The following is a 23,284-nucleotide window of genomic DNA, read 5'->3' as shown; positions in this document are numbered from 1 at the left end:
TTAATTGCAATATTCTTTCAGTTAATTTGCAATAATGTAAAATATTGAAAACATGCCCAAACATAGGAAAGTGGTGACATAAGAGGTAGCACACCCACACAGTGTAGTACTATGCAGCCATAAGAATGAGGAAGCTATGAACTAGTGTAAGTGATTTCCAGGATATGTTTTAAGTTATAAAAATGCAAAAAATTAATTATAGTATGCCACCTTTTATTTAGGAAGGATGATGAATAAAAAATAGACATGTGTCTGCTATTTTTTGCAAAAAGAAACATAGAAAGGAAATTCCAGAACTAATGAAATTGATTACCTATGGAGCAATAGGTGTGATGGCATGGAAGCGATGAGGGGTGGGAACAGACTGGAAGGATGGGTGAAATGTAAGTCTTACCTGAATATGTCTTTCTGTGTGGTTTTGACTTTTGAACTGTTAATGTGTAACATTCTCAACAACAACACAAGTAATAAAAATCATTAATGATGGAGAAAAAAACCTAAAATGTGATACAAACAAAAGGTGATGACTCTATATTTCAAATGAATAATGCAGATGCTCCTCGACTTACGATGGGGTTATATCTGAAGTTGAAAAGATCCTAAGTCAAAAATGCATTTCATACACCTAACCTACCCAACATCATAGCCAGCTTACCTTAAACGTGCCCAAAACACTTATGATAGCCTACAGTTGGGCAAAATCATCTAACATATGTACACATGGTAGAGTATCAGTTGTGATCGCATGGCTGACTGGGAGCTGCGGCTCACTGCCACTGCCCAGCATCACAAGAGAAAATAATACCGCATATTGCTAGCCCGAGAAAAGATCAAAATTCAGAGTGCAATTTCTACTGAATGCTTATTGCTTTCATGCCATTGTAAAGTCAAAATTGTAAACTAACCCGTCGTAAATCAAGGACCATCTGTGTAACCACACTGAAGGGGAGCAGGGGGAATAACTAGCCCAAGTAAATTAGGACCTAGTATTTTGACTAAAGAATAAGAAGAACCAGCCGAAACCGGTTTGGCTCAGTGGATAGAGCGTCGGCCTGCGGACTGAAAGGTCCCAGGTTCGATTCCGGTCAAAGGGCATGTACCTTGGTTGTGGGCGCATCCCCAGTGGGGGGTGTGCAGGAGGCAGCTGATCGATGTTTCTCTCTATCCCTCTCTCTTCCTTTCTGTAAAAAATCAATAAAATATGTTTTTTAAAAAAAAAAAAGAAGAAGAACCATCAACAGAGAACCCTAGAGAGTAGGTTAGAGGTTTTCTGTTGGTAGTTTGTTTTGTTTGCTTAACAATTCTGCAGTGACTTTTGGCATGTTCTATAGTTCAGAAAATAGTAAAAATAGTGCAAATAATGGGAGCCAGGTCTCCACAGTCAGAGGGGAGTTGCAAATAAGGAAGGAGGAGAGATGAGACATGGTTGTATTAGAATTGGAGAAATCAGCATGAGCCATGTGACAGGCCAGGGACCATCGTGAATACTTCCCTCTGTCCCTGTAGCACAGAAGCAGATGATACATAAGCAAGTGAACATTTTTGCATTCCAATAAAAGTTTATTTATGGGCACTGACATTTTAATTTTATGTAATTATCATATGTCATGAAACATTATTATTTTAAAATTTTTCAACCATTTAAAATGTAAAAACGTCTGAACAACGTAATGAACAAAAATAGATCCAGAGACATAGAAGCACAGAACAGACCATCAAACCTCAGAGGGAAGGCAGGGGAGGGAAGCGGGGTTAGAGATCAACCAAAAGACTTGTATGCATGCATATAAGCATAACCAGTGGACACAACAGGGGCTGAGGGCCTGTGCTGGGAGGCAGGAGCAGGCTGGGAGAGGTCAATGGGGAGGAAAGGAGACATATGTAATCTTTCAACAGTGAAGAACTAATAGAAAATAAAATGTAAAGCTGTAGAAGCCATTCTTGGCATTCAGATTGGACAGACCAGGCCGTGGGCTAGACAGGCTCTGCCCAAGGGCCATCCTGTACCAACCCATCTAGACAAAGAAGTAGTGGTAGGTGATAATTAGGTAGATAGACAGATAGATCACAAGCAAATGTTTAGTGGGGGAACCTGGGTGAAGGACTGAGGAATTCTTTGTCCTCTTACAACTTTTTGATAATTTTGAAAATATTATTTTAAAGATCCCTATACTTTTCATGGCTACTGCTAAGAAGGAAAAACATTAATCAAATCATTTGCCTAAGGAGTGAATGCCTTGCTTTTTATAACAGTCACACAACAAACCCACCGACATTTTTTCCCATGTCCATGGACCGTGAGTAGGTGCTTCTGCTGCCATTGGGTGGAGTTTCTAATTTGTCTCTGGGGGTATCATCATAGGACATTATTTTTCTCCTGTTCATCCTTGCTCTCCATCATTCTTACTGAGTAATGAGGTCATTGGGCTGATAATTTGTGTGCGACCTTGTAATTTTCTGTAATGTAGGAATTTTTGGTCTACTATAATTAAATGGACTACTAGTAAATAAAAAGTGCTTATCAGAAAATGCCCCGTTAGCTTGGAAGTCTGTGACAAATCCTTTTTGAGGTCCTTAATGTGTTATTATGAAATTCAATTACACAGCATGCTCACCTTGCTTATTTCACTAGCCATAATCTAGTAATAGCTGAGGTGTGCAGTTACTTAAAGTATCTTAAAATATTCCAAATAGGAAATGGATAATTTTTACATTAAGGTGCTTTTTATACAAAAAGAGTAAATGGCTTGCAAGGAAAATCTCTACTGTATAGACTTGTAATCATTCTACCATCCTTTATTGGTTTAATGTCAACAGAATCCAATTCTTACCTTGGTTTATCATTGTAGGTAAAGTCACACTATGATCTTCCTTGATAATGAAGATGGTGGTGATAATAGCTGAAATTTATAGAGTGCAACTCTGTACCCAGAGCCATGCCAAATGTTTCTCATCCATTTTTTTATTCAATCCTAACAACAAAACGCTGAGGTATTGTTATCTCCTTTTTATAGATGAGGCTTACAATGTTAAGTGATCTGGCCAAGTTCTTACATTAGGAAAGGTGAAGCCAGGATTGGCCTGGAGAACCACTACTCTTAGTTATGGTTGGGACTATCTCCCATTACAGATAAAGGCTAAAGGAAGTACAGGAAAAAAATTGTTTAGTCAGGATGACATGCTCTTGTTGAGAAGAATAAGGTAAACCACAGGGTACTATATCAATGCAAGAAATAGAATTCATGTAAAATCCTTCACATTCCCCTGCTTGCTCCTTCTCTAAAGAAGCACAAGAGCAAGTTTCGAGCTAAGAAGGGGTGAAGTAGAGTGCACAGGGACTCACATCTTCTGCATATCACCCCTCGCATCACACCCTCCCAGGTGTCTACTAGAGGGAGCAGGGGACTGGAAAAGAATGGCGGAAGAAGGAAAATCAAGCCAGTGGGAAAGGAGATTGGAGGCAGAGGGAGAGGGGATGTAGGAGGTGCTCTGGAGTGGTTTTGTCCCCAGGCCTAATGGGAGAACTGAAGTAGTGAGTCACTCTAGGGCCCGGCTCCCTCACTCTCCCTTCCTTCACCCCCTGCTGCTGTAGAGCCCCGAATTAATGCAGACTGACTCCCACCACTGTGGCTGGTGCACGATCACTCCAAGACTAACTTCTGCTTTGAGTCACCAGGTAGAGTGTTGCCATTCGTGGCATGTGACATGTGTCTTTGTCAGGCTTTCTTACCCTGAGGTTATAAGGAGCTTTGTCTCTGCTGCACTTTTTCTGAGTTATTGAAATAATGTTCTTATGTGAGAGAAACTGTGCTACAGTTTAATAACAAACTTTTGAGAAGAATGCCCTCTTTATGTAGTTGATGTATTTATTGAACAACTGCAGACAATACCTAATTCATGATGGTTCGACTTAATTTTCTGGCTTTACAGTGATATGAAAGCAATAACGTAATAAATTACCTGAGATACTCAACACCTTACTGTAAAACAGGCTTTGTGTTAGGTGATTTTGCCCTAGTGTAGGCTAATGTAAGTGTTCTGAGCATGTTTAAGGTAGGCTGGGCTAAGCTATGATATGCGGTAGGTTAGGTGTATCAAATGCATTTTTTTTTAATTTCTTTATTGATTAAGGTGTCACATATTTGTCCTCATCCCCCCATTCCCATCCCACACCCCTCCCCACGGATGCCCCAACCCCCTGTTGAACTTAACCGTTGGATAGGCTCATATGCATGCACACAAGTCCTTTGGTTGATCTCTCCCCCCTCCCCCCACCCTCCCCTATCCTCCCTCTGAGGCCCGATAGTCTGATCGATGCCTCCTTGTTTCTGGTACTGTTCTTGTTCATCAGTTCAAATGCATTTTCAACTTACAGTATTTTTACCTTATGATGGTTTATCAGGAGGTAACTCCCTGGTAAGTCAAGGAGCTCTGTAGTTAGTTAAGTGATTGACTCTACATTAACCAGTTTATAAAATAAATATTAACTTTTGAACATCTTGTCTTTCTGAAATATAAAAGAGGAAGACCCAGGGAGTTGAAAATCCAGAGAAAGGTAAAAACTGCATATGGAATTACAGGCGTGTGTGTTCATTGGCTCTTTGTTTCTTTTTAGGGACTGGTTAAACATGCTGAGCCCACCCATCGTTCCTCCCAGTCGGCAGCCAGCAGAGCAGCATCAGGATTCTTCTGGAAGTTTGCCTGCTCAAGGTGGGAATATGAAAAGTGCTATGCATAAAAAAAATAAAAATAATTAACTATAAATAGAGAAAACTGGTCACTTTGAGATGCCACTTTTTTTATTAAATCCTGAACGCCTAGACTCCCACGCCCAAAAGCAGTTACCTGTGCCTCGTTTCATACAGTGATGGGTTCTTTACAACTAAAAAGAACCAAGAGAGAAATTGTCCTTGTTCTTCTAAAGGTTACTCCAGGACAAAATATGGTTTAAGGAGGAAGAGCATGACTTTGGTGTCAAACTGACCTTCATTTGAATTCCAGCTCTACCAATTCCTGCTGTGACCGTCACGATTTTGGTTACTGCACTTGTAAAGTCAGACTAATAACAGTGCTTACCTGAAAGTTTTTCACGAAGATCCAATGAGGTAGACTGCACATGAGCACTTAGAACAGTCCGCCACATCCTATTATTGTGAAACAGACTCATTCCAGTATCACTGAGATTCGTGCTTTTTGTTGTTAAGATACAGTGGGGTTTGGAGGTTATTTTGGGGTTGTTGGTGTGTTTTTTTAATTTAAAAAAAATTGCCAATTATATTGACATAAAGCAAATGTTGGCACAGAGCCAAGACAAGTAGCGTTAGTAATGGAGAAATTGGAAGGAAGCAGGAGTGAAATTTTGCCTGGGGTTCCCTTCGTTGGAGAGAGCTGTAAAGATGAACCATTAGTTTCTGGCTGTGAGTAGGGAACACGGTTGTCAGCAGTGTAGAGAGGAGGAACACAAAAGCACGTTTGGTGGAAACAGGGCTTGAGGTGGGGGGCTCGGGGGATCTCAAGTTCGTAACTGGAGTGACAGCCTCAGAGCAGGACTCCCTGAGACGGTTTTCTGAGTTGGATTTTGACGACTGAAGCTCTGTATCAGGTTAAAAAAAATTTTTTAACCAATATAAATTGCTCCAACAAAGACGCCAGTTTGGGGGAGGGGAGAGTGGGGTTCTTAGTTGTCCCAGGGAGAAAGTGGAACATCCGTTTTTCTTCAGACATGGATAATTCGGAGTGAAAGCTCATACATCTGAGTTGTACATTTGGGTCGCCCCAGGGATAGAGATGTCTCTGTGATTTACTATCTGAAATAGATTATGCCCCTCAAATTGGGAATCTTTTTAGAGGCGTACATTTATAATTACTTACGACAGAAAACTAGAATCTTGGCTGTCAGAGGAGACCTTGCTGTGAGGGAACAACTAATGTGTTATGTTAAGTGTCCTAAATAAGACACAGGAACAGAGACCACGGTCCTTGAGCAAAGACACCCACAAGGTGTGTTATGAGAAGCAGGTGAAAGGATGCTGTCAAGTCCCCGTCGCAAAGGGAGGTTTTGACAGCAGGAGCTCAATTACGTTAAAGGTAAACAGAACTTTCATCGAGGACAAATGAACAAATTAAACTCAGAGGCTTATAAAAATGTTCTGGTTAAAGTTAACCAGATCTGCCACCCCTTCTGCCTGTCACCCTAGATTTTTGTCAGCGGTCCCTTTCTCCTTTTCTGATATGTTCGGGGGGTTTGTAGCTAATTAAAACCATCAAAAACCAGTGTCTCTTATTTGCTTTATCTTTACATGCTATTGGCTTATTTTTAAACAACATAGAACAGTTCATACTTACCAATATATCGAGATAGTATTTTTATCTGCTCTTATAAAGTATGTGCTTGTCAAGGAAAAATAATGGAGTCAGTTATCCAGTTTACATCATCAGAAGGAGAAAGGAGGCACGGCTGTGGGCAGCCTGGGACTCTTTCTGCGTTTCTGTTCCGTGATACCATTAATTTAGCACTTACTATGTGCCAGACACGTGCTAAGTTGTTACATTTAGCCCTCACAGCAACACCATGAGGAAGGTACTGTGTGTGTGTGTGTGTGTGTGTGTGTGTGTGTGTGTGTGTGTGTGTGTGTGTAGTTGTTTTTCACAGCTAAGGACACCGAGGCACAGTTTCTGAATAACCTGCCCCAGGTCACAGTCATTAGCGGAGCTGGGATGTGAATCCAAGCAGCTTGGTCCCAGAGCCCAATCATTGTTTTTATTCTTTTGTTTGTTTGTTTGTTTTTTAGTTTCGAACCAAGTAAATAGATTACTTACTGTAAAATGTGCACAAAACCAGGAAGTAAAAGATTGTTCTTCTATTGAGAATTCCTAATCAATAGGAAAAGCAAATTAAAGTATCTCAAGGGCTCAGTAGCTTAGTTCTTTAAGGAAAAAACCAACAGACTTCTGGTCACCTGTTTCAGCCCTGGACCTGCATCTCCCCCCAGGCTTGTCAGAAATGACAGGTGGCCACACTGCCTCCATGGGAGTGGCTGAGGGGTGAGGTGACTGCTGACCATTTCTAGGGCAAGGCCAAGGGGCTGAGGGGGTGAATGGAGGACAAGACCACTGGACTTGGACCGCCAGGCCTGCTGTTTGCTGGCAGCCCACCTTCCTAAGGGCCTTTCTGGACCATCCTTTCTGAGGCAATCCGTCGCTCTCACTTTGCTGTGTACACTTTCTTCACAGCCTTTTTACAATTTGTAACTTGTTTACTGTTTGTTGTCTTTTTTCCCTAAGTAGCCTCTGAATTTTCAAGAGCAGAGACTTTGTCAGTTTTGCTCACTCCTCGATCCGAGCACCCTATGCTGTTTCTGGTGTATATCAGATATTCTGAATTTTCACTAGAAGGAATATAGGAAGGGAGAAAGGAAGGGAAAGAGGGAGAGAAATGTTCAACTGGTCATTTCTTATCATAGCCTTGAAAAACCAAGTAGACTAATTCATTGAAATCTGACTTTCCATTTTCTCCCTAATTCTAATTTTTTAGTATATTAGGTATATTTCTAAAATTCAACAATGAGAGCATTAAATTTAGAGCCATTAAAGCAGTTATAGGCAACATTATGTAACGGCTCTTAAACTTCATTTATAAGCAGTGAAAAACCTTTCTTTCAAATGAAATTTCATGTGGAATCCCAATATATAAGAGAGAAAAGCAGAACTGCTTTGGCTAAAGGGGAAGTTAGGGTCTCAGAAACCTGCCCTGGGGCTCTGATGAACCAGTTGAAAACACTAATGTATCCCTAGCCCATTTGGCTCAGTGGATAGAGCATCAGCCAGCGGACTGTAGGGTCCCAGGTTTGATTCCGGTCTAGGGCACATGCCCGGGTTGCGGGCTCAATCCCCAGTAGGGGACGTGCAGAAGATTCTCTCTCATCATTGATGTTTCTGTCTCTCCCTCTCCCTTCCTCTCTGAAATCAATAAAAAAATATATATTTAAAAACAAAACAAAACACTGATGTAACCCATCCCCTCAATTTGACTTTGCCTAAGGTCAAACGTTAGAACACAAGCGAGGATTAGGATCCAGGCTTCCTCCACATCAGTGCCTTTCAGCAGAACCATTGCACTGGGAAGTGAAGTCGTTCCGAAGGCTGGTTCACAGGGAACAGGGGTCTCCCGTCTTCTGACTTCTAGGGTAACAACACTAATAACTAAGGTTTATTTCATCTGCCTGTGACTCAGGCCCCCGTGTGCACTTTAATCCGCAGGATAGCCTACGAGGTGTAGGTGCATACTATTATTGGCCCATACACACGGACACTGGGACTTAGAGCAAGGAAGGGATCCGAGATGAAGAGGCTGAGATGCACCCGTGCAGCGGGAGGCATAACTGCATTTAACAGCAGGGGAAGTTGGCATGACCAAGACAGAACTCTGGAAAACTTGCCCCAGGCTCCACAACAGTGAGGGCACTCCTTCCCTGGCCTTTGAGTCCCTACTGCATTTTTGTCAAGCCACAGTCTTTCTGGACCAGAATGTCTCAAGGTATAAAAGCCACCTTAAGGTGAACAGCCCAGCTTCCAGCCGAGCCGGCCAGCCAGCTGGAACAGCCTGCGCTCGGGCCATTCGGATGGAGGAGTGGACGGCTCTTCCCAGCGCCTCCTGGGCCACAGTGTGCTTGCGAATATCAGTTGCCATGGGCACGGAGCCCTGACACTTACTAAAAAGGTCTTTTCCTGAGGCTCCTCTGAAATGTAACAATGGGAGGGTAAGATTTCAGAACTCACTCAAGAAAACTACCAAACTGACCTTTTGAAAGTGAACGGACTTTGCTTGAAATATAGTTGTCAATTTGTATTTGACATTTGTTTCTTTACAGATGTGACCCTTAAATTATTCACACTTACCAGCTCCAAAGTAGAATAAAAATGACCTCTGTCTTCAGGCTTGCAGCCTCTCTTGCAGTTGACACAGATCTTGACCAAGAAAGGCATTCAGAAGGACTCTTGGAGTTGCCAGTCTCATAAAAATAACACTCTTGTACCTTTTGCTTAGCAAAACCACATAGGATATTCCTTTATGAATGTTTATTAATTTCACATGAGACATAAACAGGCAACAGATGCTTATTTTATAGATGTAGTATCTAAATTCCTAATAAGGAACTTAGAGAAATCTCATGGCTCCTCGCAGCCAGCAGAGAGGGAATCTGGTCGCCCCCTCGGGCTCTGATGGAGGACTACCTTCACACTTACCTGGTGTTGAGTCCCATGTTGTGCCATACGATTATTTCACACTTACCTGGCACTGAGTCTACAACAGTCTCCTAAAATCCGCTGTATTCGTTACCTCACCAGGCATTCTGTTTCATCAAACAACTGTACATCCTCAGTGGCACCTAGAATACAGTAAACACCCCATAAATACTTAATGAGTGGACCAGTGAGTCTTCTTCCCTGGAAACAGGAGGAGGATTTGGTCTACTCTGGATCATCCTTATATCTTGAAGATTTATTTAAGATGTAAAGGAGACCTTCTCCCAGAAAAATCAGTACTGATGATTAATAGTAATAACAGCTTGGCCAGCATGGCTCAGTGGTTGAGCATCGACCTTTGAACCAGGAGGTCACAGTTCGATTCCTGGTAAGAGCACATGTCCGGGTTGCAGGCTGGATCCCCAGTAGGGGGCATACAGGAGGCAATCAATCAATGATTCTCTCTCATCATTGATGTTTCTCTCTTTCCCTCTCTCTCTGAAATCAATAAAAGTATATTTATTTTTTTAAAGTAATAATAGAAGTCAGCCTTAATAAAGCACCCACCATGTGCTGGCACGGGGTGGAGTTTTCCTGTGTATTTCCTCACAACCACTAGTCCCAGCACTCCCAGTTATGGGGCTCTGTCGTGTCCCCACCTTACAGGTGAGGTTAAGGTCACAGCCTGGGTCAACCGACCCACAGAATGTGGAGCAAGACGCTGACCAGGCCGCTCCACACCCTGAGCCCTGCGCTGTGACAGGACCACAGAATTCCCATTGGGTCAATGAGAACTGGACGGCTGAAATGTCCACTGCAATTTCTTTTAATTTAGGAAGTTCTTTTTCTTGAAGCTTTCTGGGTTTTGTTTTTTTTTAAAAAAAAAAAAGTATTTTCTTTAGTATTCTCCTTATCCATAGAGCCCCCACCTCAACTCAGCTTGTGACATGCTTCATTAGTATTTATGACATTCTTGAATCCAGAATCTCTGCCCCTCCCCTATGAGGTAAGTATCCCCCTTTGTTCCCTGACTAACCTTGGAGCACGGAGATGTTTTCTCTTGTGCAGCTACGCAGGGCCCCAGGGTGTCTCCTCTGCGTAGAAGTGACTGGAAGGGCGGGGGAGGGGGGGAATCAACAGTATCATTAAGATAAAGAGATGCCTTCCCCCACCCCCAGCACTGGAGGGGACCCTCCAGCAGAGAGGTGAACACATTGCTGGTGTCTGAGGCGCTCTCCCGTATTCCAGAACCACACCCCACCACTTATCCCTCACAGGGGCCCAGAGGGTGGGGCCCAGGAAGTGGCCCAGCGCCCCTCGCTGGGACTGGGTGCATTTCCACCAGCTGCAGTGCAGCACCTTCCTGAAACCAGACCCCTGAGAGGTGATGGGCTCTGAGGCTTCCCAGCCCAATAGTCAGGCAGGGACCTTCCTTCATGTGAGACAAAAAGGCATTCAGAGTCGAAAGCCACACGATTGTTTTGTGGGGGTTTTCCAGCTTTGTGGAGACAGAATGGACAGATGACACTGTGTAAGTTCAAGGTGCGCAACATGATGTTTTGATATACTGTGCGCATTTACAAGTGGAAACTACCCAGAAAGAATGAAATTGCATTTAACTCCTAATTAATCATCTAAATCCTCAACGTGTCACTTTAAATGGCACTTTACAAGTAAAATACTGCCACCGGTGTTTACAAAAGGGGCGATGCACTTATTTCCCAAATGGAACCTGAACTGTGATCATAGCATGTTATTTGCCTTCCGAAAAACAATATAGCTTTCTAAAAGAAGAAGTATCTTTTCACTCTTCTCATTCCATTGTTGATCATTAATCTTCCCCGTTGAGAGTACGTATCTGCTGAAAACCAAACTTCAGCAGTTCTCAGTGGACTTCCTCAGGCTTTAGTGCAAGTTAATTTTGCCCTCCTGTGAGATATGCTGGTGGGAGAGTTTGCAAGTACCTGCTTCTGGGAGAATCTTATCTAAAATGTCATCTTTATTGCTCCTAAGGCTGACTGTTCCCTGTGGTGATCCCTCCCCATTGAATTGTTTAAATAATAGTGTATTAGTATGCACATGAAAATACAGTCAATCTGTTCTCAAGATCTATAGGAGAGAAAATGCATTAACTTTTTTTTTTTAAATTCTAGATGGCAGCATCAGAAAATCGAAAATCAAGTACAGTGTCTTGATTCAGAGATTTTAAATCTGATAAAGTGGTGCCACATCATTTATTTTTAAGCTTGAAGACTTAGCTTGTGCATATAGGTTTTCTATTATTTCAGTTACAACGCATTAAATATAGGTAATTAAGCACTTGTATTAATTGACTTTCAAAGGGTGACCTGGAGGGATTGCTCGCCCGTTCAGCTCTGAGGGGAGGGCCTCTGAGGGGAGGCCGGGTAATGATGCTGCGTTCGTCTGGCTCCATTGGTCTTTCTCCAGTTATTGCTGTTAACCAATTTCAACGTGGATGAAGCTGAAAGTTTATAAATAGATTATTATCTGAAAGGCAATTTTATTTCACTAGAAATGGCTTTATTGTGTGCAGAAGTGTAAAAATGTAATTTGGATCCCTGACCAGATGCTCTTAGTCTGGTAGGAGAGAATGGCTTTATTTGTTAATTTGTCCTTTTAGAGTTTCTGCAGCCAGTCTTTAAATAGAGCAATTTCACATTTGGGGGAAAAACAAACTCTGCACTATCCAAGAATATAATTGAAAATTACCCCATACCCAAGCACAATAATTACCTTTCAAAACGTTTCCCATTGCTGAATATCACAGTGGCAATTGCTTAATGATATTATAATTTCATTATGTAGGGATTACAATGGCAAAATGATGTAAGTTGGAGGCTTTGAAAATTAAGTTGTAATGAAAACAGAACCCTTTATGTAAGTTTAAAGCACTTATTTCAATGTAAAATTATACATAAGGTCACCCAATTTTTGTATGAATGCCAGTGTTGGTAGAGTTTAAAATTCATCCATTTAAGGCTTTAGTACTGAACCCCACAAAACCTGCCGTAATCCCATGGTTATCATGCATGAGGTCCGCGTTCTGTAGAGATGTGTACGGGACGAGCGCGTTTCTGCAGCAGTTACCGCTCCCGTCTGTCTGCGCTGCGTAGCAGGGCCCCTCCTGAGGGTTGGGCCCACTCCATCCCTTGGCAAGTGGGCGCTAAGACCCAGGGCTCATTACAACCCTTACTGACATCTTGAAAAACTCCTGACTGGTTATAAAAAGAATTGTTTTCTAAGTAAAATAGCATCAGCTTAAAACTTTATCTTTTGGGAAAGTGCAGGCACAGATGCACTAAATAACTAAACAGCCTGTAACTCTTTTGTGTCGGAATCTCCCCGATGTGTTGATGACACAAGAAAAGCCGTCCGATGTAGCTCTCTGAGCTAGTTTAACTCATAATCCGTGATACGTGGTTTTAGCATTACACCTGACGGAAAAGTTAGTTTTACTTTTTGAAAAATATGTGATTGTTGGTGTAAAAACTGTTTTTATTTTCTAGTTGTGGTCTTCATTTTTCATTCAAACCAACTGTTTTTTCCTTTTGAAAAATCAGAAAGATAAAGTTTGGGGTGGGGAATAAGGTATAAATGAACATATTCCACTCGTGTCTAACTCCAATATCTTAAGTTTCCCATGGTGACGACTCTAACAGTATTTATTGAATGCTTACTGAGTGTGCTGAGTGTTACCTTATTTAGTTCTCACGTGTACTAGCACAGGCACTGTTACTATCCTTACAGCGCATGTGAGGCTCAGGGTAGTGACTTTCCCAATGTCCCACAGCCGGGAAGTGGTAGAAATGGGATTTGGACCAGGTCTGTCCCACTCCCTTGGCTAAATGTCACCCTGCCTGTGTCCACGAGCCCTTTTCTCATCCTTGAAGCTTTACCGGCGCCCCTGTTTTGTGTTACTAACAACGTCACAGCCTCTAGTTCGTGATTTATTTTATTGTTATGATCCTTAATAGTAGCGGTAATGATCCTCATTGAACAGCTACTGAGTGCACTGTGCGATAGTAGCGGTAATGATCCTCATTGAACAGCTACTGAGTGCACTGTGCGATGCCTGGTACCCGGTGTCCAGTGTCTGCCACCGCGCCCTGTGAGAGAGGCACCGTTCTTCCCGTTTCACAAGTGAGCAAACAAAGGGCTGGTGAGGTGGAATGACCGAAGCAGCCTAAGGTGATCCGGGCCCGAGGCAGCGGGCTCCCACCCCTCCCAGGTTTGTGGCTTCTGCAGCCCCGCGGTGCTCTTCACCTCTCTGCCGTTGTGCCTCCCAGTCCAGCTCCTTGTCTACCTGTAGTGGCTGCTTTTGTTTGGTGTGTGTGTCACATCTACAGCTGGACTGCTCAGACACGTCGCGGGCACACAGTAGTTCCTATTGATAAACTGGCTTGGTTCTGTTCTCTGCAGACGCCCCAATAAGGAAGAGGTGACGGGTTGAGTATGTGAAAGTAAACGAAGTGCACACTCTCCTTTGATGTACAGAAGTGACCTAACGGGGGTCCTTTTCGATATAAAACAGCCACTTGAAAAGCATTCCCAACCTCTGCTACGTGGCGGAAGCAGGTGGACGCAGGGCCCTGGGCACCACTCTTAAGGTGACAACAGAAAGTGAAGGACAGCAGCCTGCTTCTCCGCGCTCCTGTTCTCAGTAAGAAACTGCAGGGCGCTCAGGTCGGCTGCCACTGTGATGTGGCTGTTCGCTAAAGCCTGTCGCAGTTCTCAGACATACGCCACTGCAGCCGAGAGTCACAGACACTCATCAGAGGCCTCTCAGGTATCACTGGAGCCTTTCACCTGCCCCAGGGTCCACGTTCCATTCCCTGGTCGCTCAGATGTTTAGAAAATTCTTCCTCCTGCTGAGCCAAAATCTATCCCCTTGTAACCTTCACCTGGCCACCCTATTGCTTTCTCCTGGAACCACACAGAACCTTCCTTTCTCGCTCATTTGCCACCTTTATATACTTGAAGCCAGAAGCCGCTGTCACCTCCATTGAGCTGTGTCTTTTCTGGGTGTAGTAAGTAAGTCACATTCCCTGGGGCTCACTGAGCTGTTCGCCTCTGCCTCCCACATGGACGCTCTCATCTTTGTCAGTGGTGTTTGAAATATGACAAATCAAATTTCTTTTGTTTCCAAACCTGATTTTTTAAAATTTAGGACACCTTCACAATTTTACTCTTTTTCATGTTTAAATTCCTATAATAAAATAGCTCCCAATTGAGTTGAGTTACACCACCTTCTTAATAAAACAGCAAGCTAATACGGTCGAAAGAATACCTGAGAGTCTGGAAACCCAGGTTCATCCCTGAATCTGCCTCTAACCAACCACGTGACCCCAGATGAGCTATTTAACTTGGCGGACCCTGGTTCCTCATCTGTAAATTGGGCATGAAAAGTCCTGTCTATTTCACAGGACAGTGAGGGTCAAATGAGCTCCTGCATGAGAAGTTGCTTTCTACACCAGTGAGGGCCCTGCCAGAGGTTAGTGAGAGGGCAGACGCAATCATTCCTCTGTTAGACTCCACCCGAAGGACTGCCAGACTACATGCCCTAGACTCTAGGGCCTAGAGGGTCTGCTGATTGTGTTCCCCCACCCACCCCCGGGTCACTTCACACTCCTGACGGCCTGGTTCTCCTATCACCACGTCCCCAGTCCCCAACACCTAGCTCGGAGCCTGGTGCAGGGAAAAATCACCTTGAGTGTTTGGGATGGTTAGCAGGAGGATGGGCAGAGGAATGGCTGTGGTGCCATTCCAGGCCCGCACTTCACCATCTTGGCTCCACTTCCTGGTGCTTAAGTCCACCCCGTCACTGTCCCAACGAGGTCCACGCACCAGCTTGATCTGATTTTGGGGTTGGGGGTAAAATGAAGCCCCACCGTTATCACCACCTTCCCTGACTCTGGGCCAGTGGTCGGCAAACTCATTAGTCAACAGAGCCAAATATCAACAGTACAACGATTGAAATTTCTTTTGAGAGCCAAATTTTTTAAACTTAAACTTCTTCTAACGCCACTTCTTCAAAATAGACTCGCCCAGGCCGTGGTATTTTGTGGAAGAGCCACACTCAAGGGGCCAAAGAGCCGCATGTGGCTCACGAGCCGCAGTTTGCCGACCACAGCTCTGGGCAATGACACTTAAGCTCATGGGCTTTGTTTCACAATTATTTATTCACCCTTTCAAAGAACATTCAGTATTTATTGAGCCTCTATTGCATGCCAGCCCTGCCTATGCCCACCACCTTCCAAAACTGCCCCTGGTAAGCCCATGACCCAAAAGTTTGGTTCTTAGTAGCCTATGACAAGGAAGACAGAAGAGTATTGTCTTAATCGTCCTTCCTACCTGAGCCTGCTCTGGTTTTCTCCAGCTCAGGAAGATCTTGCCTCCCAGCCTCTGAATTTCTGCTACGTGGATTTTCAGAAGTACCCAGAAGGCACTTGCTGATGATGGTGTCAGGTACCCAAGTACATAGCACACATTGGGCACAGAAAAGGTGCACGGAACAGACCCCGAGACAGGGAACCATCGATCAGACTGTCAAACCTCAGGGGGAAGGTAGGGGAGGGTGGGGGGAAGGGGGAGAGATCAACCAAAGGACTTGTATGCACGCATATAAGCCTAACCAGTGGTCACGGACAACAGGGGGGTGGGGGCATAAGTGGGGAGGGGTTTGGGATGGGAGTGGGGGAATGAGGATAAATATGTGATACCTTAATCAATAAAGAAAATTTTTTAAAAAGGTGCACGGGAATCATCTAGTAAAACAGGTTTCTCATTCCATGCCATTTATAGGAAATCAAGCAAACCTTGCTAATAACTTGGGCAGTAGTAATTCTCTTCATGCAAACCATCCAAATGGCTGTCACAACAGCAACAACAAAAAACCTCGTCATGCTCACTATTCCCAGCAAAGTTCACATACTTCCCACCACTAATAAAATGACAGGTCACCTGGCATTGTGTTTTCCATGTGCCTTCTGTGCTTTATATATCCTATTTATGTTTCTAAATATTTTTTAATTTTATTGAATTTGATCTGTTAATAAAAGTATGTTTCAGATGAACAATTCTATAATACATCATCTTGTATATTGTATTGTGTGTTCTAAACATTTTATCCTAATTCATGCTTATTTGGTAGTCTTTTCAGGCTGTATGAATGGGGATTGAGTTTCTTATTATGTCATTCAATTCACACTTTTGCATTTGCACAGCTCTGGCCCCGGAAGAAGCATACAACTATGACGGCTGCTTTGAATCCTACTGGTTTCCCTAACCCTGATTGACATAACCCTCAGCCCTTTGGCCCTCTCCCTGCCAGTTCTCCACACTCGGTTTTCCTTCTTCCCACCAAAGCGGGCCTGTGACTGCTAACTCTCCCCTGCCTTGCACTGCATCTTCTCATACTCCATCAGCACCAACATCTACCCACGGAAAGAAAGTCCCCAGGGAGAGATGGCGATTCCTGTTTCCTCGCCCTTCTGATGTTGCAGTTTAGGAATTTGGGGTGAGGCCAGTAGCTAACATGTCTGTGGTTCCCCTTCCCACAGGTGAAGAAGACCTGAGTGTGGAAGAGGACGAGGAAGTGCTGACTCTTCTGTATGACCCATGTCTGAACTGTTACTTTGATCCCCAGACTGGGAAATACTACGAGTTGGTGTAACCCCTCCTTCCAGGGCAAAGAATGGCCACCCCCAGGCCGCGCAGGACAGCAGTTCTGACTCTGTGGACACCACAGTGTGCGTGTCGGGCAGGCCCGCAGAATCAGAAGTAACTGAGAGAAGTGAATTTCTTTTGTAAATAATGTTCGATGTTAAGAATAACTACATCCTTTTTGTAGACGTGTGTGCCTTTTTGGAACTGTGAAGGAATTAATACACAGGCAAGATTTTAGGGTTGAATTGGTTCTTATTTTTGGTTCTCGTCTTACATATAATTTTTTTTTCATATAATTTTATGTAAAAATTAAGAGTTATTAATTCAAATACTTTGCAGTGTTAAGCTGTAAATGATGGCTGGGTGTATAGAAAATGTATTCTTCTTTAAATGATACTTGAGTACCTTTTATTTTATTACCTATTTGTATTAAAAATAAAATATGATGATCAGAAGACTACCTTTTAAACTGCTCCTTTTTATGTATCCCACTTTCTTTACCAGAATATTCCTAAGTAATATTTACCTTTTCTTAGACGCTTAAAAAAGGAAATGTGCACTGGTCAGACTTTATGATCACATTTTATTGGCACTGGCCCCACTATTTCCATTTCATTATAGTTCATCCAGAGTTTGCCGAGATCACAACATTGTTAATCACTTAAGCTGCTTAGCACTGTGCTTTGCTTTGCTGCTTTTTTTTTTTTTTTTCACCAATTACCTCTGAATTTTAACAATATGATCCAAACCTAGCTCCACGGATCCAGATTTTACAAGAAGTCAGCCGTTTGAGCACCCCAGACGCCTCACCACTTCCGTGCTTGGGCCCAGAGAAATCGGGGAGGCTTTCTTTGGTCGTCAAGGTTACGTCACTGTAACCTTGCGATGCAGCAGGGAGAACTTGTGTGCTTCCTGAGTTTGAGTGGGTGGCCTTGAAGTGCGTGCCAAGCATATTGATGTTGAGCTCAAGGAAGTACTTCTTATATTAGCTGGCACATGTTGTTATTTAATAAAGATTTTTTAATAGAGAAGAGTGCCATTGGGGATGAAGAAGTACGGGTGTACAGTTGGGTTTGATGGCAGTGCTGTAATTTTATTTAATGTTGTTTGATAGAGGAAATAAGAGCTTCTTTCTTCAGAAGTAGATTTGGGCTCCTATGCAAAGGATCATACATTATGTAGGACCATGTTTGTGTATGATAAGCTTTTAATCTTATTGTTCACAAAGTATAGCTTTGTTATGAATTTCTCTCCAAGATTTTTATACTTACAAAATGCAAATCCATCGCTGGGACTTCAGAAAGCATGCAGAATGATAAAATAGTTGGGTTATCTTGGTTATGACCTTGAAGGCTGGAGTGGGGCTTAGAAGGCCTTGTTCCTGCTTTAGTCAGTCTCAAAACATCCACATACATGGGGAAGTCAAGTCTGTACTAGTTAAGATGTGTAGTTACAAATATAAAAAAACATCTAAGCTAAAAAAAAAAATCTTAAGGATACAAGTCTGTCTCATGAACCCCAAAAAAGAATGCTACAAAGCCTCCAAATGGACTCGAGCTAGAACAAGAAAACTATAGGAAACTGAATTGCAAGCAACATACACCCTTGATCCCAGAATTCAAGGATTTGTTGAATGATCAGATGCAGGAGGTGCAGGAGTCAGGGCAGCTCCGGGGATCCTGCAGCGGGAACCAACATTTTCTCCTGATGATAGTCACCAAAATGACAGCACCACCTTTTTCTGCCTGGAGCCTCTGCTCAGGGAGCAAGAGGCTAGTGGGCTTCACTGGTCTGTTATCCCCAGCCTGTATGGAACGGGAGTGGTATGGTCCCTGACCGAGAAAAAGACACTGTTAAAGTGGAGAGGGGTGCCAAGCAGGCAGAAATGACAGCTGTCTGCCTGGCGATCTAGACACATTATTACCTCTGATTCATCTTGCCCACCTCTTCTCTCCTCTTTCTTTCCATTTCTCTCTCTCTCTCTGTCTCTCTCCCCTCCTCCCTGAAATTACTCTATTTCTCAGCTCCTCAGTCCACCTGCCAGAACACTCAGCCATTCCACAGCCCACACCTCCCACCACACAGAAACATTAGCTCTCAGTTTCTGTTCAAAAATCCAGACGGGATTCCAAGTGGCCCAGTCTGGTTCGATGTCCACAAGAACCTTCGACTGTTCATTTCTGTTGAGATTTCTACAGAAGAGTTGAAAAGAAGCAGGCGTGCTTCACACTGCCAATTTCAAACCAAATGATACATCAAGTTTACTTGAAAATTTATTGACTGGGCTATTCTGCTTCACTGATTATCACATTTTGCATCATATTAGAATCTTCTGGAAAATTTATAAGGATACTGATGCCTCGGTTCCACCCTAGAGAGTCTGATTTGATTCGTCTCAGGTGCAACCTGAGCAATGGAAAATTTAAAAACCTCCCCTGACTCGGCCATGTGGATCAGTGGTTGAGCATCAACGTATGAACCACGAGGTCATGGTTTGATTCCCGGTTAGGGCACATGCCCAGGTTGTGGTCTCAATCCCCAGTAGGGTGCATGCAGGAAGCAGCCAACCAATGATTCTCATCATCTCTCTCTCCCTCTCCCTTCCTCTCTGAAATCAATAAAAATATATTTTAAAATAACAATAAACAAATAAATAAAAACCTCTCCTGGTGAATCTACTGTGCAGTCCCAGTTGAGAACCACAAGGTGGACCAGATCCAACATGATGAGAGCAGGAGTGGTGCCTGATGGTACAGGTCTCCATGGGGAGGAGTCTGTAATGCTATCCGTTTCCATTATCAAGACTTCTACTTTCCTAATCAAATGTGTGTCTGAAAGTGACTATTACAAATGGATCCTGAAAAAGTAGTTTGATTCAATATGGAAATACATCTTAAGTTCATTTGGGGACTGATTTAGTTTCCTGTTTCATATAATTTGGGATGCAACTTGCAGGTGACTTTAAGTCTTCAATCTCCAACATATTTAATTACAGAGCCCAGGTAATGAAAGTTATGGGGGAAACTGTCAGCTCATAGGTGACATCAGATCAATGATTGAGCTTCCCTAGCAATTATACCTCCTCTCTCTAATTAATTGTCTGTTAAAGGAAAACAATGACATTTGCAAAGTATAGACACTTTTGCAAGATAATTTGCCCTCTTGTATTTCTCCATATTTTATATTAGCTTCATTAAGTCAGTTATTTCAACCACATCTTGATTTTTTTTTGAAGTGCAAACTGTGATTAATAACCAAGAATAGTGTAGATCGTACAACCTGAAGGACAAGTAATTAAAAGAACTAATTTTAAAGTTGGCCCTTGGCTTTAATCAAAGAGCTAGCTGCTGAACGTTTCTGGGCTGTTGTTTTTTTAAGTGTTTAATGAGAGCAAGCACTAACACTAAAGAGTATTCCAGGCTGCACCCTGTGACTGAGTTTTCAATCAAAATGACCAGAATAATGAGCGTTAAGAATCACCTGTCCACATGTGGTTGTATCATAGGATTTCTACTTCAAACACCATTTATTTTGCATTCCAAAAAAGTTAGTTATAAAGAGAATTTTTGTCAAGCAAATCCTATTTTCTCTTCTTCCATTATGATAGCTGAGATAGAATCATCTAATTGGGCCTAGAACGGCCAATCAAGATCATTTCTTTAACTCTGATCTTACAATTGAGAAAAGTGGGATTCAGATGGGGACGTGAATTGTCTACCGGTTGCAGAGGGGAGAGTGGAATCTATGGTTCCTCATGTCAACTCAAGGTGACATCACAGACACTGTACAGTGGGCACCAAACACCGTGCCGGAATTTGCATTCTCAGGTTCCCAGCATTCCCTTCCCTTTTGCTCTGTGCAGATCCTTTCTTCCCTTCGTTGTCAGCTTTTCACATCAAGGATCAGCATTTCCCAAAGTGTGTTCCAAGAAACAGAAATTCCATTCGAGGTCAATCAATTTAATGGGAGTGGGCAAGAAGCCCATAATCAAACATGTTGGAAAATACTGGAGAAGCCGAAATAGTCATTTGTCTTCCCTGGAGAAGTTCTCCGTGGCTTTAATAGACCAATACGCAGGGGAACTCTGAGGAGAGGTGGCGGATGCAGCACTTGTCCAATTTCTTCGTCCTCAGAGCCCTCTCTAGGGAGAGCTCTCAGGGGCTTGTCCACCCACAGAACTCTCTCTCTGAGAAATGCTGCCGTGGGTAGGTGAACCCTGACTCCACCAGAACTCCCAAAAACGTGTCTCCCAGGCTGGTTGTGTGTGTGTGTGTGTGTGTGTGTGTGCCCGTGTGTCGGTGTGTACGCCATTGCTATTTGATGGTGGTGCTTTTTGCTTTTGTTTTTGGTTTTGCCCAGATATTTCACAGGCCTCTTCAGCCTCTTTTCTCTAAAACAAGGTATGCTGGAGCTGAACACTTCTTAAGTCAGAAGCCTTGGTCACCTAAGATGAAGAATGTCCTTTCTCCTATTTTAAATTATACAAACTTATAACTGTAGGCAATACAGTTAACTTACGACAAAGGATAAATCTAAGTTCAAGTTCATTTCTCATGAATATTGGAGCTTTACATCTTAATGAATATTTTGCTTTGGGTTGGGTGGTTTTAATATAATTTAAAATCACATTAAGTCAAACTAATTTGACTTATAAGAATTAAATAACCAATAAACATGGCCCACAGATAACACTAATTTTCACTGCTGACATATTCTTCTGTAGTTAATCTCCTGTAATCCTACGAAACATTACCGAAGTGAAGTGTGGGAAATGGTATTGATTGGTTTTCATCAGCTCAACTTATCATTGTCAGTGTTTATGCTGAACCTGGCAAGATTTAAGCACATAAACTTGCTGCTAATAGTAATGAGTACTGCCAATCTTTTAACCTGTGGATCAGGAGGAATTATAACAGTTCCCCTTGTCCAAGGGAGACATGTGCCCAGACCCCCAGTAGGTGCCTAGAACCACAGATAATACTGAACCCTGTGTGTCCCATGTTTCTTTCCTCAACATACGTACCTATGATAAAGTTTAATTTGTACACTAGGCACAGTAAGGGATTAACAACAATAACAGTAAAATAGAACAGCTATAACAATCTAATATAATAATAGACAAATATGCAAATTGACCATACCTCCGACACGCCCACAAGCCACGCCCACCATCCAATCAGCGAGAGTATGCAAATTAACCCAAACCAAGATGGCTACAGCCACAGAGAGCAAGGTTTCCTAGGTAACAGAGGAGGCCAAGCTTTCCGCCTGCCATTTCCAGGCCTAAGCCTCCACTCAAGCTACAAAGTTTCAATTATAGAAGGTAAACAAATTCAAACAAATGGCGGCAGAATGGAGCTTGAGAGAGCAGGCCAGGGTTGCCGGCGACAACAGGGGAAGCAAAGCTTTCCACACACTCTGGCCAGGCTCACCTGCTTAAGGCAACATAGTTTCAATTATAATCCCAACAGAAATGGCTGCCAGCCTCGGAGGGAGCCCCAGGCTTGGCTTGGCTCCGCTCCAGGCTACAAAGTTTCAATTGTAGAAGGAAAATAAATTCCAGATACCAGGGCCTCCCCTTGGGTTACCAGGGGGCGTGGCCGGCCTGCAAACCACCACAGGCCCCTCACTCAGGTCACCCCACACCCCAAGGGAAACCCCACCTGATCCGGGACGCCCTTCAGGGCAAACCAGCTGGCCCCCACCCCTGTACCAGGCCTCTATCCTATCTAATAAAAGAATAATATGCAGATTGATCATCACTGCAACACACAATATAGCTGCCCCCATGTGGTCAAAGATCCTGCCCCCATGTGGACACAAGATGGCCACCACAAGATGGCCAGCAGGAGAGGGCAGTTGGGAGGCACCCGGTCTGCAAGGGAGGGCAGTTGTGAGGGATCATCCCTGCAAGGGAGGGCATTTGAGAGGGACCAGGCCTGCAAGAAAGGGCAGTTGGAGGTGATCAACCCTCCAGGAGAGGGCAGTTAGGAGTGACCAGGCCGGCAGAGGAGGGAAGTTGGGGGCAAACAGGCTGGCAGGGGAGCTGTTAGGCATCAATCAGGCTGGCAGCGGAGTGGTTAGGGGGTGATCAGGCTGTCAGGCAGAAGCGGTTAGGGCCAATCAGGAAGGCAGGCAGGCAAGCAGTTGGGAGCCAGCAGTCCTGGATTGTGAGAGGGATGTCCGACTGCCCGAAACGGGCAGTCGGACATCCCTCAAGGGGTCTCATATTGGAGAGGGTACAGGCTGGGCTGAGGGAGAACCCCCCTCCATGCACGAATTTCGTGCACCGGGCCTCTAGTATACTGTAATAAAAGGAGAATGTGACATTATTAAGTAAAATGGGGGTTCT

The 23,284-nt window shown here is 43.5% G+C and overlaps 1 protein-coding gene across 5 annotated transcripts in view; it reads left to right on the top strand.

The window, feature by feature from the left end:
- CFAP20DC (CFAP20 domain containing) overlaps window positions 1-17,215 on the top strand; it is a 233,053-nt gene extending 215,838 nt beyond the window's left edge. For 3 of the 5 annotated variants that reach the window (XM_054729890.1, XM_054729894.1, XM_054729895.1), the window contains 2 exons: window positions 4,616-4,710; window positions 16,827-17,215. In XM_054729890.1, coding sequence (XP_054585865.1) covers window positions 4,616-4,710; window positions 16,827-16,939 — 208 coding nt within the window. In that variant the 3' untranslated portion in view covers window positions 16,940-17,215. Of the gene's footprint in view, window positions 1-4,615; window positions 4,711-10,166; window positions 10,208-11,399; window positions 11,524-16,826 lie in introns of those variants that run through there. The other 2 variants (XM_054729891.1, XM_054729892.1) reach the window with 2 other exon arrangements.
- Window positions 17,216-23,284: the final 6,069 nt, after the last annotated feature.

Source organism: Eptesicus fuscus, chromosome 18 (assembly GCF_027574615.1).
Source record: "Eptesicus fuscus isolate TK198812 chromosome 18, DD_ASM_mEF_20220401, whole genome shotgun sequence".
In the NCBI taxonomy this organism is placed as follows: domain Eukaryota; kingdom Metazoa; phylum Chordata; class Mammalia; order Chiroptera; family Vespertilionidae; genus Eptesicus; species Eptesicus fuscus.
This window is presented reverse-complemented; position numbering and strand designations above follow the sequence as displayed.